Consider the following 21516-nt stretch of genomic DNA (forward strand, 5'->3'; position numbering starts at 1 on the left):
CAGAGAGCGCTCGGAAAGTATCAGAACTGAAGAAGAAAGCTGAGCAGAAAATCAGTCAGATTAAAAAACAGCTAACCTCACAGCTCGAGGAAAAAGAGCAAACGATTAAGACTCTTGAGACTAGCCTGGAGGAAACCAAGAGCAATGAAACTTCTGGCCAGAAACACACAGAAACATTAGAACAGAAAATAAAAATGCTCGAGGAAGCTCTTGTCAAGCTAAAGGAAGAGCAGGAGAAACAACTTGAACAGATTCTCAGTAAAGAGAGGCTTGAGAAAGAAAAGAGTTTAGAGGAATTGAAACCGTGTATGAGGACAAGCTGGTCGCGCTTCAGACAGAGATCGTGCAACAAGGGGAGAACAAAGAAACTGAATCAGCACTACATGAAATCGAGGCCAAACTAAAAGAAGCAGAGGAGCAGAATGGAAGCCTTGTTGCAGAAATAAATCGTCTGAAAGAAGAGATACGCGAGAGGGACGCCCAGAAGGTCAAGAATCCATCAGAACCTGAGACTGAGATGAAGGTGGAAAGTAGCCGCATGCAGCAAACCATGAACGTCATGGAAAACGAGATGGAAAACCACGCCCGAATGCAAGAAGGGAGATGAGGATTCTTTGCAGTCTCTCAAGAACAAACTGAGTCAGATGAAAAGTGGAGAAGGAGGAAAATCCAAAAGGACTTCACCAGGCTACAGAAAGACATGCGACAACTGAGGAAGGAGCATGAACATGACCTAGAATACATGAAGAAAGAGCTGTTAGAGGAGAGTGAGAAAAAGCTGAAGTAAGTTCACGATGATGCAGAACAAATTGTAATAAAACATTTAAATTGTAAATTTGTAGATATGAAGCTGTAATGGGAATGCCTAGTGTGACGTCACGGACCACTTCCGTGTCCTACGCCGCGGCGCACCGAGTGAAACACAATGGCAGTAGCGAAAGAACCGGTCACCTTTTCACTGTGACATCTTATTTTGCGGATTTTCCAAAGTTGGTAAAGCGAGGTCTTAACTCTTACAACTCAAACAGAGTTGTAAATGTTAGTGTGCTGGCAGTCCAAGTCACATAGACCCATATCCGAGTCAAGTCGAGTATTTTGGGCAGATTGGTCAAGCAAGTCCAAGTCCCCAAAACTGGGACAAAAGTCTCCCTCGGCAGACTTTATTCTTATAAATTAAAAGTATAAACTTATTATCAGAGACTTTAATCTCGACCACTTTTAGTTTCTTTTGTAATGTGGCCCAAACACTCCTCGTAACACAAAAAGATAACATGATTCAAGCGGCTAATGCTAGCTAGCGCACGTTAGCTCACGGCGCTAAATATATTTTCTAAGATAAGAAATCCGACTTAGTGTCAGCGATCTTCTCTTCTCCTTTTCGTCCAGAGGAAAGCGGTAGAAAGATATTGTTTATTTACATCATTTCTATTGTTGCAACACGGGGCACAACACAGCACCATTATATCGTTGGTTTGGTAGGACATGGAAGTGGCGTTTTTGGACACGATGACATAGTTTACTAGCCATCCCCATTGTTGACTGTATATAGATATTAATACTAATTTAATATATTTTCTTTGCTGTCTTTCTCAGACTCGAGTTAGAAGACATAAACATGAAGCACAACTCTACGATAAGCAGTTAATGAGGGAGGTCAACACACAGATGGCTTTGAAAGAGAAAGGAGCTTGATACAGCAGTGAAGGAGACCATTGGTGAGACGAAAGAAAAATTCATGAAGTGAAACTGACAGGATTAAAGCACTTGTAATTAGTTATCTTAATGAGGTCAAATCAGTACACCACACCCTGCTGAAGTTTTAGGCATTAAAATATCCGTCTTCAGAAAATCAAACCGAATGATTGACATTCTTGCACAAAAGTAGGTTAAAATGACAACATGGAAACATTTTTTTTTTTAATCCTGCAAGTGGGTGGACCAAAATTAAGGGATTACTGCTGTTGGAAACAGTGGTGTCTGAATTGTCATGTTTCTTACTTCCTCTCTGTTTGAATCCATTAAGATGGGCTGAGTGGTTTGGAATTTGAATTTGGTTTGTCTTCTTTCAAGCACCAACTCTGGCTTCTCCCCTTTTCGTCGACACAGCGAAGGCCCAGAGCGTTGAAGCAGAGCTCATCAGCAGCCATCGGGAGGAGGCCGGTCAGCTGAGGAAGGAGATTTCGCAGAAGGAGGATGATTTGCACAGAACTGTTCAGAAATATGAACAGGTTATTCAGGTGCTGTTAAAAAGCCTGATCTTTAAATGCATTTTTTTTTTGTTAATGAAGCCGCATTTTATGGGTTTTCTGTGGAAATGAGATAAACCCCACCCAGCATAACACTTACTCACTAGTTGGCAGCTTACTCTAAAGCAGATGAACTCAAGTACCCCTTCATAGACGACTATTAGTGATGTAAAGGCAGCTACAGAAGCGGATGTTCAATGTAATCTGTTCATACAGCTGAACTCTCTAAACCCCAAGCAGTTTCTGGACGTTTCCTGGTATTTTCAAACCTTTACTCACTGCAGCATAACATCCTGCACCTCTAAGGGAACAGCACAACCACGGCTCAGATGTGCATTGTCTGCAGTTCATAGTTGAATGAAAATAAAAGATTATTTTCTTTGATTATTTTATGACAATTGTGAAAACGTGGAATCAAAATGTACATTTGCTCATCTGCCCTCACGTTATTAATACTAGAAAACAAAATGGTGACTCTACATAAATTAAAAACATTTTACTACCTGCAGATCAGCCTAAAGGTTCCTGATTTTTTTGTTTTGCATCTGTTGGTTGCAGCGAAGTCACTCAAGGCCTCACGATTGCATGAAGAAGGGCAGAATTTCTTTTTTTTTATTCCTACAGCGTCTGAGAGATACGAATTTCCTATTTTAGGCACAATTTAACTGGCACGTAAAATAAAATTGTTTCGATAAAATATCATGATTTCAGATTGATTTAAGCCTCACAGATAGGAAATTTGAGAATCGTCATTGCTCAATTTTCAGTGTTTCCACAGTGCCTAGCTGATAAATGGTTCAATTTTGGTATTTTTTTTTTCTTTTAAAGATGGTATGCCTTTAAAACTTGCAAGGAAATGGGGGATTTTATGATTTAGAGGGTCAGTATTGGATTTGGAGAACAGTAACACTAAACTTTTGATCGATTCCAACTGTTCTTTCTCTTGAGAAATATAAATACATCACTTAAAATTGTCTCCAGACATAATTAAATCAAAAATGCAGGACAGGGGCCTGAAATAAAACAGTCACTGAATGATTTGACCGACATACTTGAGTTGTGATGCTGAGGTGATGCATAGGAAATGACTCATTGTCTTTGTTTTATGCGTACTTTTTTCATTTCAGAGTCGAGAGGAGGAGATGGGAGACAGAGTGTGGCAGGTTCAGAAACAACTGGAGGAGTTACAAGCAAGGAGCCAAAGTGCTTCAGAGGTACAAACACTTCTGACCCACTGTCGCTTATTAACCAGGTCATCAGACGTCTGTGATTGCCGTCTAGTCCAGACAATATATTTTGGAGGTTTTTACAGTTACGCAGATGTATAAATTCGTGCTTGTCGCTATTGCAGTCCATTTTATGAGATGGGGGTTTAGATTAAATTTATATAGTGATTCTGTTGGAAGTCATAAGTCACTTCACGCTGGCTGAAAGAAATAACAATGGCAGTATGAAATCACTCTGTTTCAGCTCCCTTCTGGGAAAAGGCTGGAGTCTGATGGAAGCATTACTAGTTTTGAATGACAGCCTAATCCAGATCAGGTTTTTTTTTTTTTCGTCCGTACTAACCTTTTCAGATGCCCCCATCTGAGAGTTCACGTCCAGGTTAACAGACTTAGCAGCTATCGCTCATCTTTGTCTTTGCGTTGCTTCGTAATTGAAAGATTCCGTTTGAGAGCTCAGGGACAATTTGCTTACATACTTTGCTCTGATCAGTCTCTCCTTCCAGTCGTGTGGCGGCTTTCCAAAGCTTGCCGGATGCTGTGAAGCTCATTTGAATCACTCAGGAATGTTCCCCTCAGAAAGCAGAGATTTCGAGGCCTCAGTCCCTGTTCTCAATTATCATCATTCGAGGTGACTCTTGGTCTAAGATTTATACTTCAGCAATACTCGCAGGCAAGAAGTGCGAACTAAAACGAGGCCAGATAGCTCAAAAGTACTCCAGGGAGACGTTTTACCCAGGTGTTGAGGTGCCATGAGACCCCTGCGGTGGTTCTTCTACATTTACACACTTTTCTGTATGGACACCAAGAATTATGCTGCTCTCTGTACTACATTTTTCCCAGGTGAGGTAATAACTTTATGGTTGGACTGTATAGCTGTATGCTCGGGGAGGCTTTTCCTTACTGCGGGCCTCAAACCATTCTTCAGACAGACAGTGTGTCAGTGCGTCTCTCCGCAGAGACAGACCAACACTGTTTTCCAGTGAAAGTGGGCTTAAACAGTCCTTTAATTGTACCATGCGATTAGGGGATAAGACAAATGATATTCTATGTTTTGCTATTGTCAAAAAAGTCCCGTATAAAAGCCAACTATGTGTTGGTTCATCTCTCAGTACTTTCTGACTCCTCTGTGGTCTTCAGCCCATTCATTCCGAGTGAACAAATAAGTGTTTAAATGGGTTGAACATAGGCTTTCATGATTGTAAAGTGCTAGATAATTTCCTGTAGCAGCTGGAAACTGCAGATTTAGAAAAATGTGAGTTGAACAGGACTAAGTTTCCTATTGGTTTGGAGCTATTTTTAGCAGGAGACTGAAAGATCTTTGGTCCCGCAGTGATGTCAGCCAGTGCACCGGTGTATTTTTAACAGTTTTTAGAAGACAATGGAGCTTTTTTGGCACAGTGGAACAAGCTACATCAGGCAACACTAAATTTATTACTAAATCTCTGAACTCTTCACAGTTTCTGGGTGGTTTTTTTGCTCCCGTTACATTTTCATTCATTGTGGGACTCGTTTTTCACTACAATAAAAAAGTCCCACACTTGTATGGAAACAGCACAACCATGGCTAAAAGTAGAGAGAACTCAACATCTTTTGTGCAGTTTAACAAAGTTATAATGCCATAAAGCATATACAAGAAAATACTAAAGTTACATTTCTTACATTATAGATTTGTTTCCATTAATACCTCCTGTCTGCTCTGTCTAAGCACAGCCTGCAGTTCATCCCAGTTCACCCAATAGTTCCTAAGTTTTTGTCAATGACCATTGGTTGTCGCCGAGTCACACAAGTGCAACTTTTTTTTGTTTAGACCGAATCTGGTTAGTGTATTATTATTATTTTGTTTGTACCAACAAAGCTTTACATGAAACATTTTGAATGAATCTTTGATTAAATCTTACAATGCTAAGCGTATATTTTGTTATTTTTTCTGATAGAAGTGCATCTCACACACGACTAGTTCAAGAACTGTCGGAAAGTTGAAGTCTTTTTTTTTTTTCATGTTTTTCCAGTTTCTGGTTTTGATCTTTTCATCAGATCAGTCAATAATCGATCCTAAAATTAATTAAGTAGCTCATTCAATTATTTGTCAAATGTGTTTAACTCTTATTGCACACACATCTTTTCTGTTTTGCTCTCACAAACAGTATCTTCTGTCTGCCACTTTGCTTTTTTCCTCTTTTTAGACACCAGTGACCCCAGAAGATCTACAGGTACTGTATGCTTGTTGGTTCCATTACTGGTTTAACTGTTGTGTCAAGAAATCGTCGTCATACAACAATTATTTGATTTCAAACAAAAACCGTCACAGAATATTATCACTTTTATCATGTGTTTCTCTCTACCTCAGGCTCAACTTGCTGAAAAGACCACTTTGTTGAGCGAGGCTCGGCTGAAGGAGCAGGAGTTTGTCGAGAGAGTGAGTGTCGGGCCCCGTGTGTGCTCTTTAGGGAGAATAACTGAACAGCAAATCCATCGCTGTGTATTCCCAGGATTCTGTGGCCCCCAGCAAGAGCGGCGACTGCTCTCCTGCTACATCAACTTAATTACACAGCACATCTGTTTACATTTGGTTTAACCCTATAAACAACCAGCGCAGCGCCTCCCACAGTTTTCTCACACACATCGTCAGTCTCACAAACATCCCCTAAAGGATGACCAACAAAATGCTTATGTGGCAATCAACAATTAGGCTAAAACATAGAATTAACCCACTAGGGTCGAAGAGTTTTTTTTGTTGTTTTTTTTTAATACCGTAATCTCTGCTTCCTTGTGTGTTTCTCCACGCTAGATTCACTCGCTTGAGGACAAGATTAAATGCTTCCACCGAAACACTGTCGTAACTCACCTCGGGAGCACATTCAGAGGTAATGTTAACACCGTGAACCACTTAGTTCTGCGTCTTGAGCCAATTTCCTTTTATGTAAGCACAATAAAGATGACATGCCGGAACGTAGTACAGTATCATGGGAAAGTGTGTAACGTACACTACATACTAGAGCTGCAACAATTAAACGATTTTTGTCGAGTCTTAAATTAATCACCAACTAACTTGAAAATTGAATAATCAATTTCTGCAATTTTTGAGAAAAGAAGTCAAATTCCTGCAATTCTAGCTTCTTCAGTTAAAATGTTTTCTGACTGACTAACTTTGGATTTTCTTCGAGGATAGTGATTTTATTTAATTTTTTAAAATCATTTTCTGTCTTTTTTGAGACCAAACATCTAATTGATTAACTGAGAAATAAACAGATGAATCAACAATGAAACAACTGTTACTTGCAGCCCTATTACATACCTTTTAGTATAAGATGGATAACCTGACTGCTATTTAATTGTAATATCAATTTTAATACAAAGAATATATTATGTGATCGAAAGTTGCTCTGTACAGTCTCATAGCTGGTATTTTGACACACCACCACTGATCTGCAGATCCAAGTAGTATGTGTCATCTGGTTTCACTGTGTTTTTGTGTACATTTTGACCAACTACGCATGATTTTAGGCTTGCTGGTTAAGATAAGAGCAGCGGTTATAATTATGGTTCGGTTAAGGTTTGGGGTTTGGGGCAAACATAACCGTTGTGGTTCAGGTTGAGGTGAACCTCTAGGGACTGAATGTAAGTCAATGCAGTATCCTGAAGTGCATCATAACCCTAGCGTGGTGTGTCTCTGTGATGGTATTTCGAGAGACTGGGTGAGTTCTACTGTCCTCTTAGACCTTCCCTGCTGGAGTAATAAAGAGAATCTGTTGTCAGGAGGGGGGCGGCAGAGAAGCCGTCCTTGGGTTTAATGGCTTTTGCAGATTGTGGTCTTTCCTACGCAGGACCCTGCAGCACACACACTTCTTGAATCCTTCATATCCAGTACGCACGCTACATCCAACCTACAGTGTCCTGCATTTTCCTGTGACTACAGTACTTTCTAGTGAAGCTGTTTCCCACTCAACAGTGACTCTGTTGAGCTGTTTTCAGACGCCTCGAGCTGTGGTGTTGGTTGAAGGCTGATCAGAACGCTGTTTCATGTCTGTTTCTGTGCGACTGCTGGGATGAGAAGCTCAGCTGGGGCAACACGGGGTCAGGAGGACAAAGGCTACGAGATTTATTAGTAACCCATCACTCCCCGATAGAGATCAAAGAGTTGTTTGTGCTTCTCTGTTAACATATCTGCTACCCCAATAACACGGTCGCTCTCGGCAACATCTGCATGATGAGCAGAAACCAAGTGGGTGCTGTTTTATATTAATAGACCAGACAAAGATATTTAGATGGTAGAAGCTGTAACCTAAGTGTTACCAGCCTTGTCCAAGTTGGAACAAGTCTTTCTCATTCATAGATTTTAGAGGCCTAATGGTGTTATAGCTTTGGGCAGAGAAATAAAACGTTCATTTCTCGACTCTCGCTGCATTAAAGTGCTCCTGCTGTGCCTGGCTGTTCTTTCCTGTACTTTTACTGTAGTTGGTCTTTAATATGAACCTGTCCAGAAGTTGTTTCTGTATTTAACACAAACATGATGCTGTGGGGTTTTTTTCTGCATTTGTCAATTTGCTTTAAAACTAGAGATGAAAGAAAATCAACACCCTGCATGCACAAACCAAATTTGCAATGTTTTGAGAAGTTCAATCTTATTTAGCTCTCACAATAACGGTGTAGTTTTTATTTGCTTGCTGTATTTAACCAGAAAGTCTCTGGAGATATATTTCTTTTACCAGAGAGAGCAGTTAGAATGTATCCACATAGGAAAACTGTATTTGATTTAAGGTATTAAGAGAGGAAAGTTTGACTATTAAAAACAGCCACATTCTTTTTTAAATATTATTTGAATACAAGTGTTTTTGCTTGTTGTTGCAGATCCTGGATACAGTCCCTCTGATGCCGTCTCTGAACCCATTGAGATGGAGTATCTGAGGAAGGTGCTGTTTGAGTACATGATGGGACGAGAAACGAAAGTATGCTTCTTCTTCTTTTTTTTTTTTTTTTTTAACCAAGCTATACACAAAAACTATCGAGTGTTTGCGAGTTGTGTACTTTGTGTTTTCTAGTAATATTCATCTTGATAAATGTTTGGTTGACTGTGGAAACATCAGCATTGTCGATAAATAACCATCTGATTGGTTTTTTTTTTTTTTTTTATGAATATGTTAGAATATTGCCAATAAGTTCAAGCCAAACAATTCAAAACCGCCAAATTGAAAAAGTAGCTAATGATATTGGAGACATCCTCTCCATTGTTTAGGAGCTGACCACCGTCTGCGACCCCAAAATACGAGAGCATTTAAGCCGCCATCTAAACGTCATGTTGTGTCCAGTCTCGTTTGCTGTAATTAACGGTGATCTCTCTAATTAACGGTGCTGTTGACATGGTCCTAAAGTCAGCGGGACTTTGCCAGCTCCTCAGCAAACAGCCAGCCTTTATGGCAGCATGGCAGACCTCCCCTGTGTGGAGGATGTCCCCCAGGCTGCCTGAGAGCACATACATCTTGTATGACGCCGATTTGCCATTTAAAGACATGCTGGCCTTGTTTAGCATTAGTTGAGCGGTTAGGTTTCCTGAACAGCAGCCCTGTTTCTGATTATCCCCCGTGTTTATGGGCAAATTCATGCTCCCTGGCAGAAAGGGCTGGAGTTAATTATGCAGATGATTTTTTTTTTGCTGTTGTTGTTCTTGTTGGGCTTAAATTATCTCAGAACAAGCCTAATTTGATTGCATGATGGTGTCAAAGGTTGGGCTCGGTGTATCCGGCGCTTGTAAAAGGCATATTGAAAATTAGTAAACGTGCTCTTAAAGGAAATGTTTAATGACACTGACCAGCAAGTGGAACTTAAAGGCCTCATTTTCTCTTCATCCGCAGACGATGGCCAAAGTGATTACCTCCATGCTCAAGTTTCCTCCAGACCAAGCGCAAAAGGTTTTGGACAAAGAAAACTCAAAACCAATTGTAAGCGTCTGTTTACCTCCTGGTGATACTTTCAGAAGCTCACTTATTTAAATCTTCTCAGCGCTGCATTTGTAACTCCATCAATATTTGTATTAATTTCATCTCCATCCCTCCACAGCCTTGGCTAGTGTCACTTGATTAGTGTCTGAATGGTTCAGTTCCGTCTGGATGAAAATCTGCTGCTGCTACTGCTGCTGAAGGGGAAGACTGCCATGGATTTTATCAAGCCCTTCTCTCTGCATTTCTTGTCGTTTTATGTGTATGTATGCGTGCGGGTGTTTGTGTGTGCGCACGATGTCGGGCATAATTGTGTGCGTGATGCGGTATGTGTGGATCCATCTAAAGGTATGAGGGGAATTTAAAAGAAACACAAATCTTCCATAAATCCAGTTATACTTTGAGTTTAAGTTAAATGTATGTTTTAGATGAAGACAAAATCATTTTCCTTTTATTTTAGAATGTGTTTATACAGGTTGGCTTGTGCAATAAATGATATCATTATCACATATTGACGCTGACGGTCAGTTGATTTGTAGGTTTCTGTGTTGTGCTGTTCTTCTGTAAAACTGTAGACGACCCTTTAACTGTGCACCCATCACCACATTAAGATCTACTGGCCTCTGGACCTTGTTTGTTTATCACAAGCTTTTCTATGCTTTATATTTTCACACTGACAGAAACCCCAAAAAACAAAACTGTACATTGTATTATGGTAATTAAAACTGTATTATAAGGCACTATATGACTTGCTACACGTTTTCAACTAACAAATTAAATCTTATTTACAGAACACCTTTTGTCACTTGTTTATCCTTATGATGTTAAATGCGGTAGCTTTTCTCATTAGCTGCTTTTACGCTGTTTCGACTGTTTAACGGGGGCAAGGTGTGATAAGATCCTGTTGAATAAGACACATGGTGAGCAGACATCACAACATGTCTGGGTTCTAAAGATCCTGTTTGATAAGGGTCGCATACTTGACAAGTTTAACCTTTTCCTTCCTCCACACCCAAAATGCAAGACCAAAGATCCCCTCATTAAAGGAGAATCAACAGAATTTCTTCAGTATGAGGACACATACTAGAAATTTTATTCTGATTTTCTCCTTGTCAGCATACTTAAATGTGTATACAAATGCATACTGTGTAATTAAAGACCCAATTCCTCCAGTGAAAATGTAGTTTTTTACCTTAACATGTCCATGTGGTGTGTTTTTATGTGCTGGAAACCTGTAACAGGCAAAACAAGTACAATTAACTCTGATTTTGAGGGTTTGGTGTGTAACAAATCAAAGGAACCAGTCCTGTCTGCTCATGGAGTGGGGCTTTCTGTGAGATTATTCTTCTTTAGCAACGGTTTCTGGTCTGAGCATGTATGGTTGAATTACTCTAATGTTGCCATTTACTATTGTGTTGTAGTACAGAGTTGTACATGAGCTGATGTGCTCGAGCTGCAGTGAGTGATGGAGAATGAGTGTTAAGAACTTTTAGAACTTCATAGATTTGCACATTCTGAAGAACAGTGTCGAGTTACATCTGAGCCACTTTAAGGCAACAAAGAGGTATTTTCATCTAAATATGTAACCCTGATCCACAGAGATGAGTCTTTAGGGGTTTAGTCAATGACCAGAGAGGAGCTTTAAACAAAAACTGTGTAAATAAACATGACAGAAATCCCCCGCAGCAATATAGGAAATCGTATGAAAATGCTCTGCTTTGAACTAAAGTTTGATCTGATGTGGTTTCTCCACCAAAGAAAACTGAAAACTTGCATCAATTTAGCAGAAACTCTGAATGTATGTAAGTTGCATATCAGACCAGAGAGTGATTCTTCAATTGAATTGGTAATTACGTATCATTTGGCAAAACAGAGTGATTGAGTAGATGGGGGACTTTAAAATGTAGAAAACAAACTACCAGTCATCACCAAACATGCTGCTAAGCTGTCATATACAGACAAGAGATGGAAAACAAACTGCACACAGCTCAGTCACATGGATAGATAGCGCAAAAAACACTGGAAGAACTGTAGGATTCAGAGTTAATGACACGATCTTAGCACTGAAATACAGTGGTGTAGTAGGAAGTGAGACTGATTAGTGATTCATAAAACACAAAAGCAGCAAATACGTCATGTGGAATATTTTACCTAAATGTTCTTCAATCTTTGCCCCTCTCATTCTTTTTACTTTCTCCTTTGATTCCCACACAGCACAGTACTGACATCATCGTCTGATATAAAGAAAGCATCTCTGTGCAAACTTTAGAATCTCAGATCTTGATGAGTTTATATCAATGAAACTGAGGCTTTTAATAAGTATGAAAATGTGGCTGTTACTCTTGAAAACGTTAGGTGGCAGCAGTGCGCCCCCATCTTCTAGTTTTGGTGAATTGAGCCCCCTGAAGCCCACGGGTGAAATGTGATGCTTTGCGCCTCAAAACCATCCGCGTCTCTCCATGACCGTGTTACCATTGTCTGCGCACCACAAAGAAAAACACACGTTCCTGTTTCTCCTTCCACACTAAAACCTCAACTTCCTTTCATAGTTGGAACAGCAGCTCAGTCAAACGGGGTGCTTTTATTTTGAAGGGAAGCTTCTCTTATTTCCAGGATGTAATTTTCGCTGCCTTGACAGCTGACCGCATTTATCTCCACGACAAGGCAGCCTGCGAGCAGTAACTTTCTCAGATTGACACAGAATGGAGAGAAGCTGACGCACCGTTATTTACCGGACCGTTAACTCTTCTCCTCCAGCCTTTCCTCATGCCATCGCAGCCTCCATGCTGTGTTGAAGCAAGAAAAAAGACCTGAAAGATACTTTGTAAAACTTTCTCCACTGAAGAGCCTGGCAGTTGGTTCTTATCGTTTTTTCTCTAATTTTTTTTTTGGACACTTTCACAGCGTTATTACGCATGATGCGCAAAGGGATGGCTTCTCTGCGGAAACACAAAACGGGAGTACAAAGTGTTTTTTATGTCTGTCTCTCCATTTCAGTGGCTTATTCTTACAATGTAGACTTAGAACATCCTTTAGTGTTCCGCGGACCAAATTCTAGTTTTTTTGGGTACTCTGTGCTGGAGCATTATCATGACAACACACGCTGGTGAGTCTCATGTTGAGCTGTTCCTGGAAGTGATGTTAATTTCTGTCAGTGATGCAATGATTTTGTACTTTAGAAACTTTTAAACGTCTCTAGAGCTCTAGTGCATCCACACCCAAATAACTTTAAGTATTGGTAATATTCTTCATGGAAAGCCAGTTCTGTTTGTGATGTAAATTCCCTAATTGCAGTGGAGTTTTAGAGATGTGTTTAGATATGTTGCCCTATCCTCTCCTCTCTCCTCATGTCTGCAGGGTAATAGTTGGGGCACCGAGGGCAAACTCTTCCTACAGTAGCTCTGTGCACTCTCCTGGAGCTGTATATAAGTGTAGAGTCCACAGCAACCCAGAGCGCCGCTGCACAGAGATGGATCTGGGAAGAGGTCAGTCACAACAGCCCTGCAGCATCAATACCACACACACACACACACACACCTTGAGCAGCTCACAAATGAACACTCATGTCACAGAAAAACTCCACACACATGCTGTGTTTTCCTGCTGCTATTTCTTGACCGTTCTCTGCACAAACTCCCTCAAGCATCTGTTTTGTTTTATCAGAATAATGCAGCCTTATACTGCACTTAACAGTACACAGTTGTTCCTTTAGTTCTGACGCCACTTTATTGGAACACGCACAACACAAGAAGGGGTCTGTGCACGGAGGTCCATAAATATTTTGATAAATATGATTTATGCTTCTGCTAATATTTTCCGAGCACGTGAGCCAAAAAGAAGTCGCCCACCCAACGCACCCCCACACTCTCCTGCTCTGTTCTTGTGGTCAAGAAAGCCCCCTGGTGCACGCATGGCTTCTATATTAACCCCCGGCTCAGTCAATGTGTAACCAAGAACTATGTATGCATGCCAGCAGCACACTGACACAGAGAGACACTCAGCAACTATGTGAGTCTGAATCAAGGGACTTCATGGACGCGGAGGATGAAATTTAGAAAATAGTGTCTTTTAGATAATGGTAATGTCACTTCTACTGGGTTTGTGCTCATTTTTTTTTAAAGCTGGTACATAATTAAAAAACACAGAAACATCATACTATAAGAAACATCTGCTTTTTTTCTTATAAGATGCATTTGAGGTGATTTTGAAACTGTTTCTGTTGTGAAGCATCAGTTCTTCCAGGTGCACTTGTGTCAAATACTTTTAAGGCAGGTATTTTTTTTTCCAAGCGTCTTTGAGAACCCAGCCACAGTTCCTCTATGGCTTTGCTCTGTCTCATCATGACAGCCTAAATCCATATAATCCCACACTGACTCCGCGATGTTGAGATCAGAGTTCAGTGAGAACCATCTGTTGCAGGGCTCCTTGTTCGCTTCTGCCGCTGAAGACAGATCTTTATGGCTCTGGTTGTGCTTGGGGTCGATGTCGTGCTGTAGAATGAATCTGGGACCAATCAGATGCCTCCCTGATGATAGCGAATGATGGATAAGAATGTAAAGTGCATGAAAGACTTTACAGAGGACTGTATTTCAGCTAATTGAAGGGATCTAGAGCCGCAACACTTAATGAGAGCAGGAAAATGATACTGGAGGAGTTTTGATAGATCAGCCGCTCTGATCACTAATGTGTGGATTTGGAGTTATTGTTAAATGGTATATTATGAACTGTCAGTGCAGAACATAGCATTTTCTCCAAATTCTTTGGGCTAAAGGAATTAGTTTTTGTGCTATTTGCAGATTTTTCATTGCTTTTAAATGTTTTCATTGATTGATGGGGCTGCACTGTTGATGTGCAGCTAGAAGATCCCCGGTTCATGGCCTGGGCCTGGGATCTTTCTGCATGGGGTTTGCATGTTCTCCTTGTGCATGCGTGGGTTTTCTCCAGATTCTCCAGCTTCCTGCCGCAGTCCAAAAACATGCTGAGGTTAATCGGTAATTCTAAATTGTCTGTAAGTGTGAATGTGAGTGTGATTGTTTGTCTCTGTGTGTAGCCCTGTGATAGACTGATGACCTGTCCAGGGTGTCCCCTACCTTCACCCTAAGTCAGCTGGGATAGACTCCAGCTCCCATGACCCTAATGAGGACTCAGCAGGGTATAGATAACTGATGGATGGATGATTGATTGAGAAAATGATCAACATTTAACTCAGCTATGCAAACAGTCATTAGTGGAAATCTTTAGGAAAAGCAATATTTCTTTTAATGTAAAATGTCAGTACTCACCAATACATTATAAGTAAAACTTGGCTTACTCTGAAATATTAACACTGATATTGATCTCCAAAATCTAGTGTTGTCACGCTATATTACTGTAACTGTCACAATATTTTTTTTCTAAAATTTGACAGTTTTGATGGTGACAGCTCTATTAAAGAGTTATTATAAAACTTTCCCAATGTTTGATCTCTTCACACTGTTTACTGTGTAAAAAGCTCTTGCACATTCAGCAGAAATAAAGACTAAAACACAGATCTCAAAAAGCTGACAATAGCTGAGAAGGAACAAGTTGCTCTCTCCAAGACATCTTGATGACTCAACGTCTGCAAACTGCTCTCATTGTCTTTCAGGAAACAAGCCGAGAGAGTCGTGTGGGAAGACTTGCCAAGGAGACAGGGACGATGAGTGGATGGGGGTCAGCTTGGCCCGCCAGGACAGAGCCAACGGCAAAATACTGGTGAGTTTAGGGACACAACGCTACAGTCAGTTTAGCTTAATGTGAACCATGTACACTCATAAAACTGTTCTGATTATAACAAGATCATTGTTACGCATGTCTTTCCAAGAACCGCACTGTTAATCCACAGCTGGTCCCAACATTACAACTTTTTCTTCAGTTAAATGACTGTTCTTTCCATTCTCTCTTCCGTTCTTACAAGTGCTGATTGGCACATGTTTAAAAAGTGACATTAAAATAAAGATTCTGAATGACTTTTTGCGTATGAAAAGCTGGAGTAACGTCAGGCAGATCTGGAAAGTGCTGTGTGGTTACATAATGTTGTGAAACATTTACCTCGTGTGTGGAGCTGGAAGAGTCAGTGGAAGGAGGGTTTGTCAAGAAGTTATTGAAAACACTGAGAGCGTGGTTTAGAGAAATCAGAATGGTGTTAATCCCGGAGGTGCTCGGCTAAGTGTTTGCACAGAGATCATAGGGCAGCTGGTAGAGTTTGTTTAGGCTTCAGCTCCTCTGCGGTGGTCCTGTTCAAGGGCAGCCTTTCATTAAATATTAACCCTGGTCTCCTGTGGAGGGCAGTGAGGGAACCTGCAGGACGGTTTGAAGGCTTCTGGTGGACCATGAACACTCTCAACAGGTGTGAATACCTGTTGCTGACTGACCTGCTCTTTTTCCAAAACATCCACATAACTTCTCATCTGTCCAGCTTTTGTTCTTTTCAATATGTTTTTCTTTGCTCCATTTTTTATACCTCCATGGAATGCATTGGCATGATGTTCAAACCAGTCCCCCTGGCTTCAGTCACATTTTGAAGGCTTCTTGGGGTTGTCAGATTTGGGAATGTGAGTGAGGAGTTGTGTAACAACAAACTTTTAGCTGCGCACTGTTTGACCATTCAGACAAGGTTGTAAGAAAAGAGAGGCGGTGGTTCTCCAGAGCCACGTGCTGCTGTGCTGTACCTTTTTTTTTTTTAAAAATCTCATCTGAATGGACTCATGTTTCTGTGCAACCAGAAGGAAACGGCTGCTTGGCAGATGTGTACAGCGGTGATTTCATCTTGCGCTTTCAGTGAGGGCCTTGTTTGTGACCAGGGAGCTCTTAAAACCGAGCAGCAACAACAGCACAGGCTCAGTACTCCGACCGTAAAAGCCCCACTTGCTGCTCAGCTGCTTTTGCTATGTTTATATCAGCTGATTGATCTTTTTTTTCTCTCCGAAGAAATTGCTCTTACTCCAGAGGAAGAGTTCATGCTGGTATTGCTACTTCTCATGGCCAAGCTGTCCTCTGAAACACAAGTGTTTCTCAACATAGCATCTTGCTCCCAGACAGTCATCTGATGCTCTTTGTATGCTCCCAAGCTGCCAAGCGCTTATATTCATTTAGACTGGCTGTGCGTGAGTGTGTGTGAGTGTTGTGTGAAAGTGGGTTTTGGGGGAAATGAAGTGGACTTTGTCTGCACTGAGGCATCCAGAACTGTCCCCAGAGCCACAGGAGCCCCGCCGCCAATCCCCCAGCGTCCTAAATTATTACCACATTTACACATTTATGTGGACGGCTTTGCACCAAGTTTAAAATCGAGTCTATATTATCCTGTTTGCAGTGGAATGTGTGATTTTGAAAAACACGGCAGCAAAATATTGTTTTGAGAATTACTCACTGTCAGTTTAAGAAATGTACTCCCTGTTTCAGCAGCATGTTAATAAAGTAGGAGTTTGTTCTTTGTCCTTTGATCCACCTTTTTTCTGCTGTTTGTCTGGCTTCTCCAGCTGAAAAGGCTGTTTTGAAATTAAAACTTCTAAAACACAAATGTTGATGTGAAGATTTTCTTGCTGAGCAGTAAATGCTGCTTGGGAAACACAGATCTCACGCTGCCGCTGAGAAATTCACACCACAGACCATGGCTGTTATGGTCAGGCTTTAATTCCCCCTCTCATTGACGATCATTTGACAGCCGCAGAGACGCACTGACTCCAGGCCTGTGAGGAAAGGGGCTTAAATGATCGGCAGCGGGTGGGGGGGACTCCTGCCATCTGAAGTGTCGGTGTTTACAGAATGAGCATGCGTCTGAATTTGTTTTTGCGTCTCGCAGGCTTGTGCTCACCGCTGGAAAAACGTGTACTACGACTCAGAGCACATCCTTCCACATGGGTACTGCTCCATCATACCTCCAACGCTTCAGGGCAGGACGAAGCCGCTCATCCCTTGTTATGAAGGTACAGTAGAGGCACAAGCAGAGCATAAATGTAATTCTAGTTCGTTTTATCTCGTATTAACTTCTCAAATTAAGCCGAGATAGATGTTAGAAAAGTTTAGACTATTAATCGACTATTGACCTGGTCGATTGTCTGATTGAACATCCAGCATTTTTCCCAATTATTGGGATCCTTATTGTTTAAAATCGATTCCTGATAAAGTAAAGTACTTAGAGAGCTGTAGTCGCAAGAGACCAACACTGATGGAGAAATGCTGAAAAGTTCAATTTTTTCTGTTACAATTTGTGTTATTCTAATTTTTGACACTAAGACTTTCATTTTAGCTCCAAACTTGTATCAGTTACAGATGTCACTTATTGGTCTTCTTCATTAATAATGGTCAGTTTCAGCTCTGAGGAGAAAACATGTCAGATGACTTCTAGAAAAGATCAAGAAGTGTGCTTTTGAAAGAGGTCTTGTTGGTTGAGTGCAGTGGTTCAATCAACCCTTTGAAGTTGTAACATGTTAAAATCACACGGATGCAGTTTATGACCTCAGTGTGATCATGATGTAATTTCTCTGTAAAAAAAAAAACTGACATAATTTAGTGTAGGAGACATATTTGTGTGGACATTATGGCATTTAGCTTAAAGCGGTGGGGCTGCTTAATAGTCTTGTTTATGTCTTATCTCTTTAATCATCTCACAACCCCACTGGTTTATCTGGTAACCCCCTTTAGGGGTCCAAACCCCCAAAGTTGTGAATCACTGATTTGGTCTGTTTATCTTTTTCCATTTTGCATTTTATCACGCCACGTTATCTGTGTAGCTTCTGCCACCAGGGTGAAGAGCTGTGTCTGTAATTTGGTTCTGGCACTGAGGAGCTAAGCCTTGAAGTGTGATCCCTTCTCTTCAAGTCCAACACAAGTACTTTATCAGAGCCAGCTCCAACTATATGAGTCCAGTGGAGCGTTTGCACCATTTAATATAAGAAAAAACACTTTTACGAATGTGTAATAATAGCAAATTGGCTTAATTTCGGCTCAAATTGCTGGAAATCAGGTGCTTTTAGGGAAAGATTTGCTTGTGAGGTCGAGAAATCAGATTTTGTTATGATTGTAGTAAATCGAATCCATTTGTCCTGTAGGTTGTTTTCCTTTGTGCACCCTCTACAACAATAAAAGCTGAGTTCAGTCTGAAAAATAATGTGCTGTATAACATTTTAAGGTGACTCCGGCAAATGTGCTGTTCATGTGTTTTGATATGTGACTCAGAGCTATTTATCAAAGGCTGTTTTACACATTAATTGTGCCCCCAGGTCAGGATTTCACTTCCTTCGGTAACTCTTGTTGCCAACAGTTGTGGAGCAGCCAGACACACTTTGCATGGGACCGTATTTACAGCGCATTTTGTGCCGATCCAATCTCAATATTTTTGTAACCTGAGAGCACCGTGGCCCCCCCCGCTCCTCGAGTGAGAGGTCTTTTTGTTGAGTGCGGTGTTGCACCCCTTCTTTCAGTCTGCGTTCTGCCCCCAGATTCTTCTTGGATGGGACTGGGACTTTGACTAGCTCCATATGGAATGCAGGAAAAACTCCAGTAAATGCTGGCTCAGGCACACAGTGAAATAATTTGTGGTTTGTTTTTTCTTGCAGACTATAAGCAGAAGTATGGGGAAGAGCACGGCTCATGCCAAGCTGGGATTGCGGGAGTTTTTACAGAGGTCAGTAACAGTGCTTGTTCACCTCCCTAACACATGTAATCCCCTGTTTCTGTTAATCTAACGAAGTGATAGCTGCTTGCTGTCATCCATATTCTATTGTCTGGAGGCTGCTGAAGCTTTGTTTCACTCTTTGAACTCCAGTGTTTAATCACATCTTCAAGCTTTTGCTCCCTCTGCAGTCTCACCTTACACATAGTAGAAACTATTAGACATCATTATCTTCCTTACTGTCTGTTTTTCCTTCTCAGAAGACTCATTTCCTCACTTGAAAGTGTGATTACCTTTAACACTACCACATGCCTAATGCTTCAAAGAATCTCTTTTCCTTCACTCTTTGTTGACTTTGACTCTGGTATTCTGAGGATAGTTAGCAGACGTTATATACGATGAGCTCAAAGGGATTTTTTTTCGCTCAGATTGTTTATGATGTCAAATGATGTGGAAAACCTGAATTCTACAGTCTGATATATGCGAGTGTTTGTATTAAAGTCACCAGTGCCCTGCTGACTAACTGCTGATAAGTGTTAGCTTATGTTTCCATAGGCATACTGCAGGAAAGGCCTCACTTGAACTCTGGTCTGGTTCCACAAGATAAAACGCTTAAGAAAATATGAGTTTCCTTTACTTTATAGCTTAGATGTGCCACTGTTTTTTCATGTTCACACATGACATCAGCCTTGAATGTACGGTACCTTCTTGAATCTTACAAACACCCATTTGATCTCACAAACATGTTTGCCTGCAGGCCGGTGACGCCGCTGCAGTGAGCTGACGTGGTGAGAGGAAGGTCAAAGAGATTTAACTAGTAAATGAATTTTGATAGAAATGAAACTTGGCAGGAAAAAAAATACATTTGAAAAATATGTTCACATTTGAAAAATGTAAATTTGAACAGTTTAGACATTTTTGTTTTCAGCGCATTAGTAACGTAATTCTTTCCTCGTGTTAGCAGTGAGGTCTGTGTCCTGCAGAGGTTCTTTTCTTTTCTCAGATTACAGCTACACTCAATTTATGGCATACAGTAATGTTCAGCAGACTGTAGGTGACTTAAAATGTGTCCTGGGAGCACAGCTGTGCTGTCAGGGTGGAGCCATTCTCACTGGGGACAAGAGTAGAGACATTTTCTCATTTTTATTTTATTTTACTTTTGAAGACATTATTATTTGACCTTTTTAGTTACTCTGGAGCTAATCTGAAGCAACTCAACAAACACTACAGACAGCTAATTGATGTTTAGTCAATGTAAATTTCATCAGCAGCTGTTCTAAACTATGTGAATGTGAAGCAGTTTACATGTATTCATTGCTTTTTTTATTGCCCATGTTAAACAGATTGAAACATTATTTTAAATATTAGAAATTCCTCATTTTTTTGGTTGACCAAAACAGCCTCTGGACTGATTTCTACTTATTTCTATGTTTTATGTAGTTTTCAGTCAAAATGATGCTGATCAACCAAGTTCGGTCCCATGTATGTCATATAGCTGTTTCTGGCTGATGACCAAGATGCTTGCTCGGGCCGATAACAAAACTTTTCTCGATGTGACACAGGAACCTGGAACTGTGCTGCATGGATTAGACCAAGCCACTTCATGCTTTTCCCATTTGTACATAAACACAGGATTTTTATGTACAAAAAGTGTGTTGGATTAGAACTGCATACTACACCTTTAAGCTCCACTCATTCTTTGGTTCACCAGTTGGAAGAATTTGAGGTTTTCTCTGTTTTATGTCATTCTATAAACTGAAAATCTGTTGTTGTTCAGACTGTTTGAAATATAATAGCAGACATTTAAAGATGTCAACTTGGACTATGGGAAACCCTGATTTACAATATGCACTATTTTCTCACATGTAACAAACCAAATGATGAATTGAGAAAACAATCAGTGGATGAACTGAAGAAGGAAATAACTGTTAGTTGCTGCACCACACTCTACATTCACTCATCCACATTTGCAAAGACACGTGCTCAACAGACTAAAAAGCACATTTTTACAGCACGTACAAGTATCACACATGGCTTTTTGTAGTGGTTTTCCTTTTTGCTGATACTAAAATTCACACAATGTTGCTGAGTATTTTACTACGTATGCCTTGATGTGTGTCAAAGAGCTGCTATGATCACTCAGGCTCACACAGCAGAGTTTGACATCAGCAATCTTTTCATTATTTTAAACCCCAAACCACACAACATAAACTGCAACGACCTCCTCAGGTGAAGAGCTGTGAGATGTTCTCATCCACATCATGTGAAAGCTGTAAACAACACTGACGAGGAGACGTTTGGCTCCCGGAAAAGAAAAGATTCTGAATGTGTTGGATTCCACAATGAACCCACTGTTTTGAAAGCGAAGAGGCTTCATAAAAACCCACTTCTTTCCACCGATCGAGGACGTCAGAGTGGATCTGTTAAAGCATTTAGACGGCCCCTCTTGACAGAATGTGAGGAATTTAAAGAAACGAGGT

The 21516-nt window shown here is 40.7% G+C and overlaps 2 protein-coding genes across 2 annotated transcripts in view; both read left to right on the forward strand.

Moving 5' to 3' along the window:
* Nucleotides 1–607: 607 nt before the first annotated feature.
* On the forward strand, nucleotides 608–10198 carry LOC110949982 (golgin subfamily A member 4; the record flags this gene model as incomplete). The annotated part of the gene is given in 12 exon segments (XM_051960117.1): nucleotides 608–783; nucleotides 1594–1631; nucleotides 1634–1680; nucleotides 1682–1715; nucleotides 2107–2237; nucleotides 3374–3460; nucleotides 5656–5682; nucleotides 5820–5888; nucleotides 6261–6336; nucleotides 8321–8418; nucleotides 9322–9408; nucleotides 9527–10198. Coding segments are annotated over 12 exon segments (894 nt in total), but the record flags the coding sequence as incomplete, so codon positions are not given.
* A 1859-nt stretch (nucleotides 10199–12057) lies between these two features.
* Nucleotides 12058–21516, forward strand: part of itga9 (integrin, alpha 9) — a 55748-nt gene continuing 46289 nt past the window's right edge. The window contains exons 1-5 of the mRNA XM_022192334.2: nucleotides 12058–12511; nucleotides 12763–12890; nucleotides 15032–15138; nucleotides 17225–17348; nucleotides 18981–19048. Of these exons, the coding sequence (XP_022048026.1) occupies nucleotides 12321–12511; nucleotides 12763–12890; nucleotides 15032–15138; nucleotides 17225–17348; nucleotides 18981–19048 (618 nt within the window). The 5' untranslated portion in view covers nucleotides 12058–12320. The remainder of the gene's footprint in view (nucleotides 12512–12762; nucleotides 12891–15031; nucleotides 15139–17224; nucleotides 17349–18980; nucleotides 19049–21516) is intronic.

This window comes from Acanthochromis polyacanthus, chromosome 15 (assembly GCF_021347895.1).
Source record: "Acanthochromis polyacanthus isolate Apoly-LR-REF ecotype Palm Island chromosome 15, KAUST_Apoly_ChrSc, whole genome shotgun sequence".
Classification (NCBI taxonomy): Eukaryota; Metazoa; Chordata; class Actinopteri; family Pomacentridae; genus Acanthochromis; species Acanthochromis polyacanthus.